The 17,399-nt window shown below is 28.0% G+C and overlaps 3 protein-coding genes across 3 annotated transcripts; all 3 read right to left on the bottom strand.

Annotated features, from left to right (window-relative positions):
• Positions 1-7,984: 7,984 nt before the first annotated feature.
• Positions 7,985-8,215, bottom strand: CTAM01_16211 (uncharacterized protein; the record flags this gene model as incomplete). The annotated part of the gene is made up of 1 exon (XM_060532204.1): positions 7,985-8,215. A coding segment is annotated over one exon (231 nt), but the record flags the coding sequence as incomplete, so codon positions are not given.
• A 4,917-nt stretch (positions 8,216-13,132) lies between these two features.
• On the bottom strand, positions 13,133-13,556 carry CTAM01_16210 (uncharacterized protein; the record flags this gene model as incomplete). Its single annotated transcript, XM_060532203.1, has 4 exons — positions 13,133-13,204; positions 13,261-13,329; positions 13,382-13,453; positions 13,503-13,556. The coding sequence occupies 4 exons, from the start codon at positions 13,554-13,556 to the stop codon at positions 13,133-13,135; spliced, it is 267 nt and encodes an 88-aa protein (XP_060373224.1).
• Positions 13,557-14,669: 1,113 nt separating this feature from the next.
• On the bottom strand, positions 14,670-14,930 carry CTAM01_16209 (uncharacterized protein; the record flags this gene model as incomplete). The annotated part of the gene is made up of 1 exon (XM_060532202.1): positions 14,670-14,930. The coding sequence occupies one exon, from the start codon at positions 14,928-14,930 to the stop codon at positions 14,670-14,672; it is 261 nt and encodes an 86-aa protein (XP_060373223.1).
• Positions 14,931-17,399: the final 2,469 nt, after the last annotated feature.

Raw genomic sequence — 17,399 nt, 5'->3', positions numbered from 1 at the left:
TACTAAGTTAATTAACTAAAAACCGCTATCCTTTTTTATTATTAAGAACTAGGGGTTCTAATATATAACATAGCTTTCCTTAATAATACCTCGGGTAATACGTTCTTAAATTACTTTAAAAACTTTTAATAATAAAACTTTTAAAATAAGGATACCCTTTACTTACTAAGATTTATAAAATATAATCTTAATTAATTATAATAGCGTAATTATAAAATTAAAATAGCCGTATTTAAAAAAGTTCTATACTAATACTTTCTCTTAATTAAGGAATATCTACTTAAAAAGATCTTATTTATAAAATAAAAAATAATTATAATCTTTAAAAATAGCTTAGAATTAATCGTTTATTAATCTAAAACCTAGTTTTATATTAAAAAACTTAAGTATAATAATATCCCTATAAAGGCCTAATTAGTTTCGTAGCTTATTTCTAATCTCCTTAAGTTTTTTAAGCTTTTAATAAAAATTACTATTAAATATCGATCTATTAAAAAGTACGTTATTAACTAACTAAACTTTTTAATCCTTTTTTTTATATATTATATTAGCTTTAGTAGCGCGAGGAATCTTATAAAAAGCTTTTTTAGCTACTTTATATAATTTTAATGCCTTTTATCCTAGCTTCTTAATTTATTATTTAATATATAATTCCTCTTATTAAAAATAAGTATTTTTATTAAAAAATATAAATTATTTTAATTAACTAATTTATTTAATATATCTCTAACCTTACCCCGAGTAGTTATTATTACTCTCCTAATTTATATAATTTAAAACTAAATTATATAAAGCGTAACTATAATTATAATTTAGTTAGCTTAATTTTAGTTTAAAATTATTATAATACGCTTATCTTTTTCTAATTTAAATTCTAAATAGGGGTTATTAGAACTAATAATATTCCTAATTATACTACTAATATCTAATTTTTTAATTTAAAAACTTCCTCTACGTACTACTTAAGCTAGGGTAAAATATCCTTTATATCTTAAAAACCGTTTATCCTAATTATCCTTACTAAAATCCTTAGCCTTATACCTTTAATATAAATTAGAATAATAATTATTAACCTATTATATCTAAAAAATAACTTAATATCTTATATAAATAAGAAACCTAATAATAACAAATCAGAAGTCTCTCGCTCGTCCTTAATAAAAAAATAAATAATTACTTTAAACCTATTAATTTATATATTTATAAAGTAAAAACTATTAAAAGTTATTTAATTAGTTAGATTATACTTAAATATCTATATCTAAAGCTTCGTTATTATATAAAAAATACTAACTTTCTTAATATATTATTTTAAAAAAATATTAACTTATGCCCTAGTATTTAGGATTACGATAATTATTAAACCCTTATTATCCTAATTTATACTAAATATCTAAACTTTTAATTATAAATAAGCGTTCGAAATTATAAAAATTAAAATCTTAAAAATTAAATTAGTGCCTCTAACTTTATTAATTTTAACTATATAGCTCGGCTTTAAAAAAAAGTTCTTATTATACTTATTAAAAATCCCCCCGATAGAGTAATCCGCCGGGGCCGTACCGTGTATTACGTATTAGGGAAAACTAGGTATATTGCGCTCTATACCTAACTACTAATTAAAATAGTTAACCGACTTAACTATTATCTCCCTTTTATTAACTCCTAACTTTCTGCTGCGTGAAGTCCTCCTAAGTTCTAGCTGTTTATAGGGCGAGCTTTACTTACTCTAATGCGCATAGGACCTCTTAGTGTTAGCCCGCGTAGGTAGCTAGGTTTAGTATAATCTATTTTTTTATATAGGTATTATTGTTACCCGGGGGGTCCTATAGGAGCTGTTTAAGGCGCCGGCTTATCGCCTTAACCCTATATACCTCTGGCCCGTTTATCGTGGCTATTATGGCTAGGCTAGTGTTGATATGCCGGATCTTAGTATCCGTACTGGCCCGGCTATTTACGGCGCTTGTAATGTTGCTTAGCCGAATTCTGTACCCCCGGAAGGTACTTCGCTACTTTTTAGGCGTGCCTACGTTGGCTACGATGGCTATAGCGTTGAGCTGGCCGAGGGCGCTTAGCCCGAGAGGGGCAGACTTATTAACGGGTATCTTTGGCCTACTGATTGCTAACTATATGCTGGGAGTAGAGTGGTGGTTTGTGTATTAATGGGTTTGTTTGGTGGATTTGTTTAGTGGATTTGTTTAGTAGATTTATTTGGTAGATTTGTTTAGTAGATTTGTTTAGTTTGAATAGAGAGTAGCTTTGGGTAATATTAGAAGCGATGAGGATAGAAAGAATTTTTGCGAGCTCTAAAGAGTAGTAGATATTAGCCTATTTAGCCTTTTTTTTGGAAACCTCTACGTTGCTATTAAAGTTTAGAACCTCTATGGTTAAGGAAGGCCGCCTCTGACTATTGTGGCTAACTATTATAGCTAACTATTATAGCTAATTATTATGGCTAACCTCTATTATTAACTTTTCTGGCCGGCGCTGCTGTAAAGTAACTTACTTATCCCGAATTAAATAGCGGTTTTCGTATTAAAATTACTATATTATATTAAGCGCGTATTTAAAATATATTATGCGTATTGTATAGTTAAAAAATATACTATATTGTATGATTTCCTTTAAAAGCGTAATCCCGTTAAGGTTGATCTTTTGTACTTATAAAGCTAGAAAAAAAAACCACTATATACTTATTAAAAAAATCCTTAATATCCTTTTACTATTATTTATTCTTTACTAAATTAGCTAAGGATTTTAGAGCTTTTAATAAAGTTTTATTAGTATTAAAATACCCTTAATTATATATTAAAATTACTATTATTATAATATATTTTAATATAATCTTTTATAAAAAGTTTATAAAAAATAAAATTAGAACTTTAAATCTCTTTTTTACTAACTTTTTAACTTCTACCCTAAGGTTAAAGTTATAGGGCTAATTTATAATTATTATTTTTTAAATCTTATAAAAAAAAAGCTTTTAAGTTCCCTAAGTACCGGTATTAGGGGTACTAATTAAAACTTTAATAAACTAGGGCTTAAAAATAAATCTAAAAATTACGTTCTTTACTATTTTAAAAACTTTATTATTATCGTTAATTTCTATAATTTCTCTTCTTTAATTAAAAAAAAAAACTATCTTTTTCCTAAGTTATAAAAACTAGTTTAGGTTATTAATCCTATATATCTTTTTAAAATAAGGTTCGATTATTAAAATACGGTTTTTAAAAAGTCTTTTTTTATAAATAATATAAATATTTACTTAGTTATAATAGCTTAAATTAAGTCGCACTACGTAAATATATCTAACTATACTTATAAAATTAGCTAAAGGGAGTATAAGCATAGTTTATTAAAGTAGTCCGATTTAATAATTTAAAATCTACTTAGCTAAGAGCTTAGTATTTTCTTTAGTTAATATATTTATTATATAAAAAAAAAAGGTAACGTAATTAATAATTACACACCTTCTTCCATTTTTAATTATAATAAAAGGAATATTGTTTATAAGCTTATAATTATTACGCTTTTTATAATACTAAGCTCCTTAAACTAAAATAATAAAATAAATATCCTTATTAAAAATATACTAATTATAATCCTTAATAATTTAGTAATATTAACTCTAGTAATACTAATACTAATCCCTAAGTCTTATAATTAGGGGCTAATTAAAATATATAGTACTTATATTAAATATATAGGTAAGGCTTCGAAAATAAATACTATTTTAATAAATCTTTAGCTTACTTATTATATTAGCTAGGTTAGAATTAATAATATTATTAATAGCTATTTAAATAACCTAGACCTCTATTATTAATTAATAATATTATTAATAATTTAAATACTAATACTAAATATTATTACGTATTTAAAGAGTAAAGGGCCGTAGTAAGGGCTCGGGTTAACTCTAACTATTTATAAAAAATAAGCTATACTCTTTTTTATATATAATCGTATTAAAAAGTCCTATTTTAAACCTCGCGTACTTTATTAATTTAATAAAGCCGTTTAGAGTAACCCTAACTTCTTTTATTACTTTTTTTATAATATTAGTATAAAATTACTTATATATAGCCTTAATTAAGCTCTTATTAGTTATAATATAGAGGTCTTATTATTTAATAAAAGTAATTATATTATTAATTTTAATAAATAGTACTTAAATAAAGTTTAGATTAAAAAACGAAATAAATAGTCCCTTAATAACTTTTTTAATTTACTCTTCTTTATTTAAAAAGCGGTTAATATCTTATTTCTTATACTTTTTTAAAAAAAAATCCTTAGTTTAGGCTTAAAATAATCCTTTAATTACGTCCTTAATTAAAGTTTAATAATCTCTTTTTATAATATACGTAATAAGTTTACCCCTAAATTAGTTTAAGACCTTACTAATTTTATATTAATCCTTAAACTTTTTTAAACAATTTATAATATTATTACCCTTAAAAACTATAGTCCCCTCTTAATTAAGAAATAGTATTTTATAAAAACTTATATTCTTTATTAAATTAAACTAAGGAATCGTAAGGCCCTTAGTTTAAGGTATAACTATTTAAATCTAAATAGTAATAGTACTTAAGAAAATATTAATCAAAATATTTATCTTAACTTAAACTATAACTAGTTTTTTCTAATTAGATTAATAAATAAATCTATTAAAAAGAATAGCCTTTTTATTATTTAATAATTCCGTAGCTTATAAATCTTAATAAACTATAAAAACTAGTTTAGTAAATAGTCTATTTAAAATAAAAGGGTTAGGTTCGTATAATTAAATATTTTAAAGGGTACTAATAATAATAAAAGTAACGTACTAATTATCTATATTTATAATCCGAAGTTATTAAAAATATAGTTTATTAATTTTATTTATAATTTTAATAATCTTATATTAATCTATTTACTCTAAATAGAGTTTAAAAAAGGAGGAGAGGAGCTATCTTAATAACTAAAACGTAGCTATTATCCTAATTAATATAATTTAAACCGTTCTTCTTAATCCTTACTAAGTATATAACTAAAGTTTTAATTAGACGTTGTATTAAGCTTACGATAATACTAATTAAAATTGTTAATAAATTTAGTTAAAAACTAGTTTTATAAATACTCTTAGTCTAACGTATTTATACTTCTAAATAAGTTTATTATTAAATCTCTAAACTATATTAATTAATAAAAAATAGTGTAGTTAAATAACTAGTTATACTTATTAAAACGTTCTATTTATTCTAATCTTAACTTATTATTTATTTTATTATACTATTATAGCGTTTTATATCTAAGCCTAATTTAGTCCTAAGTATTTACGTTCTCCTCTATTTTTTATTTCGTTTATTTCTTAAAGTTTATTATATCCCCCGTTTTATTAAATAAAAAGTCCTTTTTTATATATTTTTACTATTATATCTTAATTATTTAATTACTTTTTTTTAAATTAAAATATTATTACTCATATTTATTTTAATCGTTATACTATTTTCCTTAATTAATTATTTAAAGTATTTCTAATTAAATCGGGTTTTCTTTTACTTATTTTCTTATTTAATAAAAAAGGGATTTTTAAAAAGGGAAATTATTAAAAAACGTATAAAATATAAAAAACTCTCGTAGTATAGTACTTTAGAAGAACTACTAATACTTATAAAAATAATATAAAATACCTCCTTTAATTAGGTTAATACGGCCTTAATTAATAAAGTTATAACTAAGAAAAGAGGATAATATTAACTAGATTAGAAAGGTAAACTTCTTAATCATCTTATATTATTACGTTTAAAAATAAATTATTAAAAAAGCTCTAGTTTAATCCTAAAAAAGTATATATATAATTAAAATAAAAATCCGCACTATTTAACTCTCTATTTCTAATTAGGGCCTTTTTTTTTATATTTTATTTTAATTAGCCCTCCTATAAATACTTATACTTAATTAACTATAAAAAGAACTACTAGGACTAATTACCCTACCCCATTCTATTAGTTATCAAGCCTACTTTCTAAAGCTCCTTATCCTCCTTCTTTATAAAATTAATATTAAATAAGCCTAATATATTATTAATTTATATTCTAATAATTCTAAATTAATTACCTTTATATTTAAAAACTAATAAGTACGGGTCGTACGTAAATATAACTATTAATAATTAATTAATATAAAAATTATAATATATAACTTACTAATAAATACCTAATTCTACGAGCCTATATAATAGTTTAAGCACTTTAATAATTATACTTTCTAAATACTTACTAGCCATTTCTTTTAGTAAATAAGCTAGGATTTTCCTTATAAGCCCTATAGCTAATTAAGTATAGGCCTAAGTAATATTATAGCTCTAAATCTTATATCCCTTTTTTTATAATAATACTATTAGTACTATTATTAATTATTAGTTATAGCGCTATATTATAAATAATTAAATAAGTAGCGTCGCTTTTTTAATATCGCTATACCCTTAAATTATATACCTAAATTTTTTATATAATTAAAGTATTCCTTTTCCTTTAATTTTATATACTATTCGTAATTTAAATATATAAAAACCTTTATATTTCTTAGGGTTATAAAAAATAAATTAATAAACCCCTTAATTATATAAAATATCTACTTTAATAAAATCTAATCCTTTATATAGCTTTTTAATAATTATAATTATACCTTTTTTATATAATTTAACTACTAGTTTAAAATCGGCTTTCTTTTTTACTATATAATAAGTATTAAATACCTCGTTATTAATAATAAATTACTATATTAAGGCTTATTATTATAATTTTTTATAATATCTCGTTAATAATATTAATACCTTTTTAACAATTTCCTCTTTCTTATTATTTATTAATACTACTATAATAATTTTATTAAAAATAATTTCCTATACCTCTATTACGGGTTATATTATTTCCCTTAGCTCTTCTTCTTTTTATAAATTAAAAATTACCTTAATAAAATCCGTATAATATAATTTAACTACTATAATTAATACTTTAAGTAACTAGTTATAATCTTTTATAATTATATAAAACCGCTCGTTAATAAAAATTAATTTATATAACCTAGCCTATTATTAAGTAATTTCGTACTATACTTATATATCCGAATTCAGGGGCATATCTAAATTAGCCCCTATATTAGGCCTATTATATATAATAATTACCTTATTAACTTACTTTTTTATACTTACCTCGCGTAGTACCTATATTATTTTTTTAATTATTTAAGCTCGTTAAGTTACGTTTAGTAATAATAACAAGGCTAAGGTCGTTCTTAAATATACTCTAAATATTAATAATATTAATATAAGCTTATTAAGCCCTATAATATCGTTATAGTACTTAAGTACTATTTAAAAATATTCATTATTAATAAAATTAGGATTTTCCTTTTTAATAATTCTAAACGCCCTTTTTAATTATTAATATACCCTTTTTATTTTTTTAATATTATAATACGCTTTTATAAATATAACTTTTAATTATATACTATAAGCTATCGCATTTTTTCTAAATTTTATTAACTTAAAACTCGTATTAATATTAGTTCTAATACTATTTAGTAATCCCTAATATATATTAATTTAGTATTTTTATAAAGCTACTTATACTATTTTTACTTATAAATCCTATAAGAATTACCTTACTTAAAATAATATAGCCTCGTTAATTATATATAAAACCGATTAATTATTTAAATAAAAAACATTGATAACGATTTCTTAATTAAAATTAAGCTTATTATATAATTTAAATTTAAATTTATATAGGCTCTGCGCATTTATTTAATATTAATAATATACTTTCGTTAACTACTCTAATACCCCTATTTTAATATTATAATTACTTAATTACTTTAAAAAGCTATATAGCTTCGTAACTAATAAGTACCTAAATCTTTAGTATAATTATCTAAGCTTATTTTTTATTAAGTAATTAATTAATTTCGTATTATTAATAAGCTTTATAAATATATACCCCTATTATCGTTCGACTATTTTAAAATACTTATTACTAAAGATTCTATTCCTCGTATTATTAAAAATAATACTTAGTCGATCTATATCTTTTAAATATAAAAAAAATAGGGTATTAATAAATAAAATATAAAAAATTATCGTTTTAAAATACGTTTCTACTTTTACCGTACTTAGGGTAATAATTTCTTTACTTAAGCTAAAGTTAATTCTTATAATACCCGCTATTAATATATTAAGTATTATTAATACGATTTTTTATAATATTTAGAATTACCCCTTTCCTCTTATTAACTATTATAATACCCTAGTATTTAAAATAATCTTATAAAAATTATCTAAGCCGTACTTTTTACTCGTATAAAATACTTATATAAGCTTAGTATTTAAATAATTTAAATAATATAAAAAGGGCCCCTCTAACTATTCCTAAAATTATTTAGTACCGTATTTCTTTTTTTTAAATATTAAAAAAAGTAATATTTTCTCTTTAAGTATTAAAAAAATAAAATTTTATATTATTAAATTCGTCCTTTTATTTACCTCTATATTTATTATTTAAAAAACTTTCCCTTACTATTTATAAATAAAAACCTACTTATTTAAAGCTTTTATTATTTTTTATTTATTTAGCCTCGTATATCCTCTAGATACTAACGGGGTAAAAAAAGAATAATTAATATTATTAATTTTATTATAATCTAATTCGTTAATATAAGGGGTAAAATCTTCTTTATTTTCCGAATTTTTTATAAGGGGTAAATACTCTAAGCTATTATTATAACTACCGTTACTAAGTTCTATACCCCTAGATCTATTTTTATATATAATAAGGAATTAACTAAATTAATAAGGGCTAATTTTACTATTTACTACCCTTAACTTTCTATACTATTTATATAATTTAGTACGTTCTTTTTTAAAATAATTACTTAATTAATATCTATCTTTTTATAAATAAAATATTACTTCTTTTATTACTTTATTTATAAGTTAAATCTTTACTTATTTAATAAATCTAAGCCTCCTTATTAATAATTATTATACCTAATCTCTCTCCTTTTCTTATTATATATCTAATTAACTTAATATTATTAATAAGGGCCGTTATATACTTAAAAATAAGTTTAATATAGTATTCTTATTTTAATATTAAAACTAAATCTTAGCCTCGAGTAGAGTATTTTATAATTTTTAAGTACTTAATAAAAAGTTATTTTTATTTTTAGTACGTACTAAACTATAATATAAAAATATTTAACTTTCCGCTTATTAATCCCCTTATTTAACTAAGTCTTTACTAACTTATTAATTCGATTAATAAGCTCTTTAAAGATTTTTATTTATAATTTACTCTCTATTATCCTAACTATAAATATAAAAAAAATTACTTATAATTTAAATAAGAGCTCTAAATTTTTATTATAAGTTTTAAAATAGCTTTGGATTACGTTAATAATACTAAAAAAATCGTTTTAATTAAAATTATATACCGCTTTGTAATAATAATTAAAAGCTTTATTTATAAGTACGATATTAATTATTAAATAGTACTAATATTCCCTAATCCTAACTTTTTTATAATAGTTATAAAATATTATTAGGGTTTTTTATAAAACCTTATACTTCCCCCTAAAATATAATTTCTTTTTTAAAAAGATCTTTTTAAAATCTATAAATTACTTCGTATTTATTACTATATTTTTAATATTTATATATAATCCCTACGTTACTATATATTATTAATAACTTCGGGTTATCTATTTCTTTTCTTACTAACTAATTTATACCAAATTTCGTATTAATAATAATAACGAGCTATAAATTAAAATAAATAGAATTATTAATTATTATATATCTAGTACTCTATTTTACCTTTATATATTCTTTTATAATAATAAATTATTATTAATAATTATAAAAAGAAAATCTAAATCGTTTACCCTTATTCTAAATTCGTTAAAGCGATTATATACTTTATTAACCTATGCCTAGTTCTATAATATAAATTCCTCCTCTATAATTATTATTACTAAAATTTTATATAATTCTCGTAATTATAATTACGCTAATAATACCCCTTGCTTATAAAAAAATCTATTAACTACTTTCGTAATTCTTAAGCTTATACTTATAAACTATTTATCTAGTTAGTAACTAAAGTTATTTATAATTTCGTAAAATAGGGGTTACCCCTATAACCCCTTTTTTTTATAAACCTTAGTTAAATAGATTAATACTACGTTAATTTACTTATTATTAAGCTAATTTATAATCCTATATATCTATATCCCCTAATAATCTAAGTTAATATTTACTTATTTATAAAAAATTAGGATTTTATTTAAAATTAGGTTTTTTCTTTTTCTCCCTTACCCTAACTCGCTAAAAATCGTACTCTAACTTATACTTATATTAATAATTACTAGTATATTTAATTTTAATAAGAATATATTTAATCTATATACTAACTATAATAAAGATGGAAAGAATCTTTGCAAGCTCTAGTACGAGCAGCAGATATTAGCCCATTTAGCCCTTTCTCTAGAAACCTCTACGTCGCTATTAAAGTTCAGAACCTCTGTGGTTAAGGAAGGCTGCCTCCGACTATTGCGGCTAACTATTACGGCTAACTATTACGGCTAACTATTATAGCTAACCTCTATTATTAACCTTTTTAGCCGGCGCCGCTGCGTAATAAAGAGGGCAGCTTACCTATCCCAAATTAAATAGCAGTTTTTATATTAAAATCACTATATTACGTTAAGCGCGTACTTAGGATATATTACGCGTATTATATAGTTAAAAAGTATACTATATCGTATAATTTCCCTTAAAAGCGTAATCCTGTTAAGGTCGATCTTTTATACTTATAAAGCCGGAAAAAAAAACCACTATATACTAACTATAATAAATCCGTACTTTTACTACTTAATAAATTTATTAAAATCTAAATAATTCCTACTTCCTCTCGCTACCTCGCTACTACTCTCGTTTTTATTATCTTTAATAATTACTACTACCCTTTTAAATTACTAACTATTATACTTACTAAAATCCCCCTTTTTATTTAATATAAAAAAATAAGTTTTAATAGTTCCTTTTCTAATAGTAGTAATAAACGTTTATATTACTATAAAAAAATATAATAATTAGTCTTAAGATCTTTACTAATTACTAATTTTTACTATTTCGTACCCTTTTAACTTCCTAAACCTCGTACTTTTTATAACTTCTAAATTACTTCCTTCCTTAACCTACCTCCTTTAGGGTAATATTCTAAAAAAATAGTTAAAAATAAACGCTAAGTAGCTTATAAAAAAGCTAAATAAGTAGTCGGGAGCTAAATAAATAATTAAGTATAGTTAACGAAATTAAGCCCTCTTTTTTATAAAATTAAAAACTTAAAAAATTTATTAAAAATACCTACTACTTCGTTACTTATATTAAATAAGATTAATTACTTTAAAAATCTTTTTTTAATTACTTTTTAATATTCTATTTTATATTTCTTAAATAGTTTTTTTTATAGCTTAATTATTATTAAATAATTATTGCTTATTAATAATTCTTTTTATTACTTAATTAATTTCTTAAAATTAATAATTTTATATTAAGAGCTAATATAAAAAAAAAGCTCCTTAATAACTTTTTAAAAATTTCTTTTCTTTTCCCCTTAAATCCTCGTTTTTTTAACTTTTTTTTAAATTAATTATAATTTTAATAAGAAGTTATAAAACTATATTAAAGTAGCTACCTTTTTCCTAAGTTAATTTCTAAGATCCGTAATACTCTTAATATAATATTATTAAAACTTTTAGATCCCCTCCTCCTTTATAAAACTATCTCTTATATTATATTTTAAAATAATACTTAGGGGGTAATTAAGGGAGCTATAAAGAGGTTATTTAAATTATAAGTTTAAAATCGTATTTATAAAATCCTTATAATAATAAACCTTTTTATATATTATAAATTTCTTAACTTTATAATTCTTATATAAGTTCTTATTATACTAACTAAAAATATTTATATTTAAAGATCTTTTTTTTAAATTATATAATACTCTTTTATACTATATTATTAAGCTCGTTCGTTATACTAATTAATTATATAAGTAATTACTATATAAATATTTCCTTTTACTAATCTAACTAATTAATTTCTAATTATAAGCCGGCCGTAAGAAAATTATTTAATAAAAAAGCTATTTAAAATAATAACAAAAAACTAATTATTTAAGTAGTTTTATTAATTAATATAATTTAATATAATAAACGTTAACTTCTCGTAAATAATAAAAAGCTACGATTACTTAATTTTATATAATATTTAAAAATCGTCTCCTCTTTTATTTATTTTTATAAAGTTAATTAATATAAGTCTCCTATTCCGTATAGTATTAAAAAGTCGTCTTTTTTATATAGCGAGATATTTTACTAATTTATAATAATAAAATTTAATTACTAATTAGTATTAATATCCTTATAATAAAGTAATTAGTTCGAACTATAAGTAATAAAAAAGTTAATTAAACTATATAAATTTTTATATAAGTATAAAAAAGAAGTTCTAACTATAGGTTAGGCTAGCTATGATAATTATAAATAGGGCCCCTAATTAGCCCCTACGTAGTTAGCTATATGCCGCGGTCGAATTAGACTTCTAATCTAATAACTAATTCTTATTAATTCCGAGAAGTAATCCATCTCCGGTATAAGGAACGTAGAAATAGACTTTTCGTTTCTTACTACGCCACCCTTACTAGTTTTCAAGAATCAGCCTCACAGAACAATACCACCTTCTAGGTATACAAAGAAAGCCCCCAGACAACAGGCATGCTACGATCGGTGCCGCAAAACACTACATATTACAGATAAACTGGTCCTTCGTCACCCCCTCTGAGAAGAGGCATTGTAGCCCCTTCAATGTATAACAATGTCTGCGGCTGTGCGGGAGCTCTCATAAGGTACTTAGTAATCGGACGAATCGAAGAGGTAAGAGTGTTGTGCTTAGCGAATCGAGTCTGACTGGCACATTTTCGAGAGGAGAGATCAAAGCGAAGCTACTATATGTCCGACCTATGAAACCCATCCTACTTCTTCACACGCAGATTTGCCCGCTCTATAAGGGTTTGGCTGGTCATCTACCCACCTAACCGCATTTGTCGCCGTAAATTCCACCATTCTGGTTCTTTTGGCCATCTGTACGACAACAATCTGCCGACTGAGTTGAGTTAGTTATCATGGGTGTTGGTACTGCGTAGCCAGCATGCTACTTACGCACTTGGCCTTCACTTCGGCACTGCAAAGTGGAGGAGGGTTGTTGCTTTGGCAGCCTCCATATATACCCTTGTTCTATCAGCGCACTATCTTGAGCTCAAAAACGAGATTTCCGACTTACCAGCCAATAGACACAAGTGCCAACATCTTTGAAGCAACATCCCTCGCCAGGGATGCGCTTCCACGGTTTGCACTGTGCTCGTGTGAGATTGCGAAACAAGCCTGTAATCGGGGTCTCTTACCGCAATGGCAACCGATGGGAGCAAAGCGGCGTATAGCAAAGCGTTCAGCTGCATGTTGTCTTGTTGTATAGTCAATACTTGTATGGTCTTCGATCTGGTGCGAAGGAGATTCTCATTAGTGAAATTGCTCGTACTATATAATATTCTTCTGCCTCCATCATGGACGAGTTCAAGCGATGCCGGGAAAGAACAAGAAAACTCAATCTTTCTTTGTTTAACTATAATCAAGTTTCGATATGAACCTTTTTATATGAATACGAAGAAAGAAATCATTTGTTCTGTGACAAAAGTCCTAATGAATCTTGAGCAAATTCTCACACTGCTCACACTCATATCAATTTCAGCGATAACACTAGCCAAATCCGTCCCGAACTTAGTGATCGTAAAGTTCGCAGGGGCTTGATGTCACAGGACCCATCTCGACACCTTAGGTAGACTAGGGCAATATTAGATTCGTTCTTACATTATCCAAAATACGTTAATTACCGTATTGATTCGCTCTATCAAGCAGCGGTTATCAAATAAGGGTTTAGTAGGGATATATCAATAATTGCAGGAAGTAAGTAGCTACGGGAATATACCGACTATTTATATGATAAATGAAAAAAACAACTCTTATACTAGCATATCTTTAACAACCTCGGTTATGCTTACACAAGACTACATTATCTTATAAGTATAGTATGATAATTATTATAACGGGTGTAAGGGGATGGGTCCGACAGAATGTAGCTTATACTCAATTCTGAATTCTATCCGTTATTCTCTTTTCTAATCGAGCACAGGGTTTTGAGGTGTGAATGCTGGTGCTTACCAAGACGATTGACGTCTCTAATGATAATCGTTTGCTCGTTACCATTATAACTAACAATACACTATCTCACAACTTCAATCATTAACCATATTGTTTGCTATTCGAACTGTCACTACTTTGCAAAGCATGCAGTACATTGTCGACGTGAACAAGAGACCTAGTGAAGAGTGTGACTCTACACTTTGCCATATGAAGCATGATCATGACTCGCAACCCTCAAATATCCACCCTCATCGCCATACAAACGTTCCTTTACGGGGGTCATTTTTCTTCGTTGTTTGGATGCTAAATCATGACGTCTCAGCGCCAGCCAAAGATAGTTCTGATATTTTATTTACTCACCAGACTGTACTTTATTTGCCTTGTACAGTTGCGATGCATTCGCCATCGAACTGAGCAGCGTATGTGGTGCTCTCTGTCTTGAGATTGCATGACTGGTCCGCCGTGACACCGACGCGGGCTTTAGCTGCCCAAGGATAAGTTGTCCAGCCCTTTCCGACGCAGCCTTGACCGACATTCTGGCCCGTAGAAATTTCTCTGACCCAAAAATGGCAGCCTGGGGCCGTAGCGGCAATTGCAAGGCCTGCGTGGGCAACAAAGATAAGAAAGCGCATTTTGGGTTTGAAATGTGAGGTTACGAGTCTTCGAGCAAGTGCGATACAATCAGACCTTTGATTGAGAAACTTGCTATTGGTGCTGAAAGTCGAGCAATGTCTGAAATATAAAATAACCTAAAGATATGGGCCGGGAGTGTAGTTGAAATAGCAACATGTGAGCCTATGAGGAGTCATGTTATGTTTAAATAACAATGGAACTGCGAGTCAGGCCTAGGATCCAAATAAATTGGAACGGATATGACCGACAGTAGCGCTGTACAATAGAGTTCAGGAGACCAGACACCTGCAGTCAGCCTTGCGCGGAATGTGGATTTGGCATCAATCGAAACAACATCAAATCCGGTGGGATGATGACCGAAACCACCCTGAATCAATTAGTTGTGCGTAGATTTAGCAACAGGCGACCGATTGACGAAGTCCCCTTCTTTCTAAACTCAAATACGACCCAGAATCATACACAACCGAGGATACTCTGGCGTATTTCTGGACAAGTGCGCCGAAAAGTCACTGATGGCGTTTTATCTTGGCCTTGGCCTAAGGGAAAAGTATTGACCACGATGATTCATAAGTCGTCCTGATAGGAATGAGTATCAAGATTTAGCTAGAGAACAACGCAGAAGTCAATATAGAAGCCAGAAAAGGTGCCAAAATTTCGGTAATTGTTTGCGAGAACAAATAGCTGAATAGCGAGAAAGATAAATGAAGGACCGGCCACACAGAGCAGAGTTGCGGTTACACCATTACCACCGTCGCGTTCTGCCCAGTTTTGCACAACATCTAGTAGCCATTGAGGCAACGGATCATAGTGTTGGAAGCAGTCACACGGCCGCCGCATCCGTGGTACGCCATGGAGTAGCACAGTCCTTGAGCGCTAGCACCACCAGCGACCTTCTCAGTAGGCACGGTATGAACCTCGCAAGGCGTGACGTTGATGAACTGGGTATATTGTTCATTTATAGTCAGCCCCCTTCTTCTTATTCTCTAAGTTGAGGGTAAAGTATATACTCATAATAATGACGCCCTTACGAGACGCTAAAGTGAGGTCTTGCCTAGAAGAAGTAGACGTTGTAGGGACCGCAATTGCCACTATAGGTAATACCGGTAGGAACACTAAAGCAAGTCGTTAAAAAGAAAAAACAAAAACCTTGTTGGATAGTTAATATTGAATCAATGGTCTGATCCTATAAAATTATTCCTAGAGCACAAAAAATCATACAAGACCTGGAATTTGTCATGATTTTGAATTTGCTGAATGCCTTCCAGGTTGGGTCGACACCTCATGCCTAAGATACCTACCCACATTTTGAACCATATCTTACTCTACTGCACAGTAGGTTAGTATCTTAGTGTGGTAACAGCAGCTTTACACTGCCTACTGTAGCCGAATTTCGCGTACATAGGCGATTGAGTATCCACAAGACCCGACGGATGCAGAACGGGCACTGTAGGACAAAGGAGAGACCAGCAACAGAAAGGGGAACAATGTGTATGATTGTGAAGAACACAATATCTACAGGCCATGTTGGTGGTGGGACTTGGCCTCCTCAAACCATTGAACACCGTGCTCCAATCTCGGCCGTAGATTGGCTGCCCAGTTCAACGTCGCCAAGCACCCGTTTTAGCTTCGCAGCTCCTTCCGCCCATTTTCAACGAGCGGCTAGTTGCCGCCTTCATTTTTGCAGCTTACATACACAAACACAGCATGTTCGCGCTGGCCTTATGCCATGCTGACTTTCGAGATGTAGAATGACCAGAACCAGAGTTCGTGGGGGTCTGATGGGCTGCATATCCATCGGTGTCCGCAACGAGGTGCATCCCGAGCACATCGTCGCATCCGCAAGCTTCGGCCGTCTCAAACCCCTGGCTAACTATCTCGAAGATGGTGTTGGAGGAGATGCCACACCAGAGTCCCCATCCGCCCTGTCGTTGACGTCTCCCCCGCCTCGTGGCCCAGACCTTGGCCAGAAACCTCGACCACATTCGATGTACGGCTTCTAGCCAGAGCCAGCGTCCCCTGCAAAACCTAAGAGCTACTGCATACATGTAACCTCTACAAGCTCGTCCTGAAGCAGGCCAGGCACACAGTCTTTGCCCTGGTTCCCATGTCGAATGATGCGATAGGGCCCCAGTCCCGTTTCAATCTCGGTCTACGGCAAGGCGAACCCATATAACCATCTGACCCAGGCCGGCGGTACGCAACGGCTTCCACAATGATTGATCAAAACCCAGACTTCATTCTTCTCCTACCAGCACGGAACTGTTCTGTCTCAGATTAATACCGCCTCCTGATCAGCTACCAAGACTAGCATCATCATCATCGACGAGCATGAGATCGAATTAGCACAACATGTCTGGAAGACCGGGATCCGCCGAAGAAACGGGAGCCGACGTCGAGACTTCATCGGCCATCTGAGTGTTTGATCTGAGACCATCTAAGCTTTTATCGCTTCCAAGAGCGTACCACTG

The sequence above is a fragment of the Colletotrichum tamarilloi genome, assembly GCF_030869305.1.
Source record: "Colletotrichum tamarilloi strain Tom-12 chromosome Unknown Scaffold_204.1, whole genome shotgun sequence".
Lineage (NCBI taxonomy): Eukaryota > Fungi > Ascomycota > Sordariomycetes > Glomerellales > Glomerellaceae > Colletotrichum > Colletotrichum tamarilloi.
Note: the sequence above shows the minus strand (reverse complement) of the source record. Positions and strands in the feature narration are given on the sequence as shown.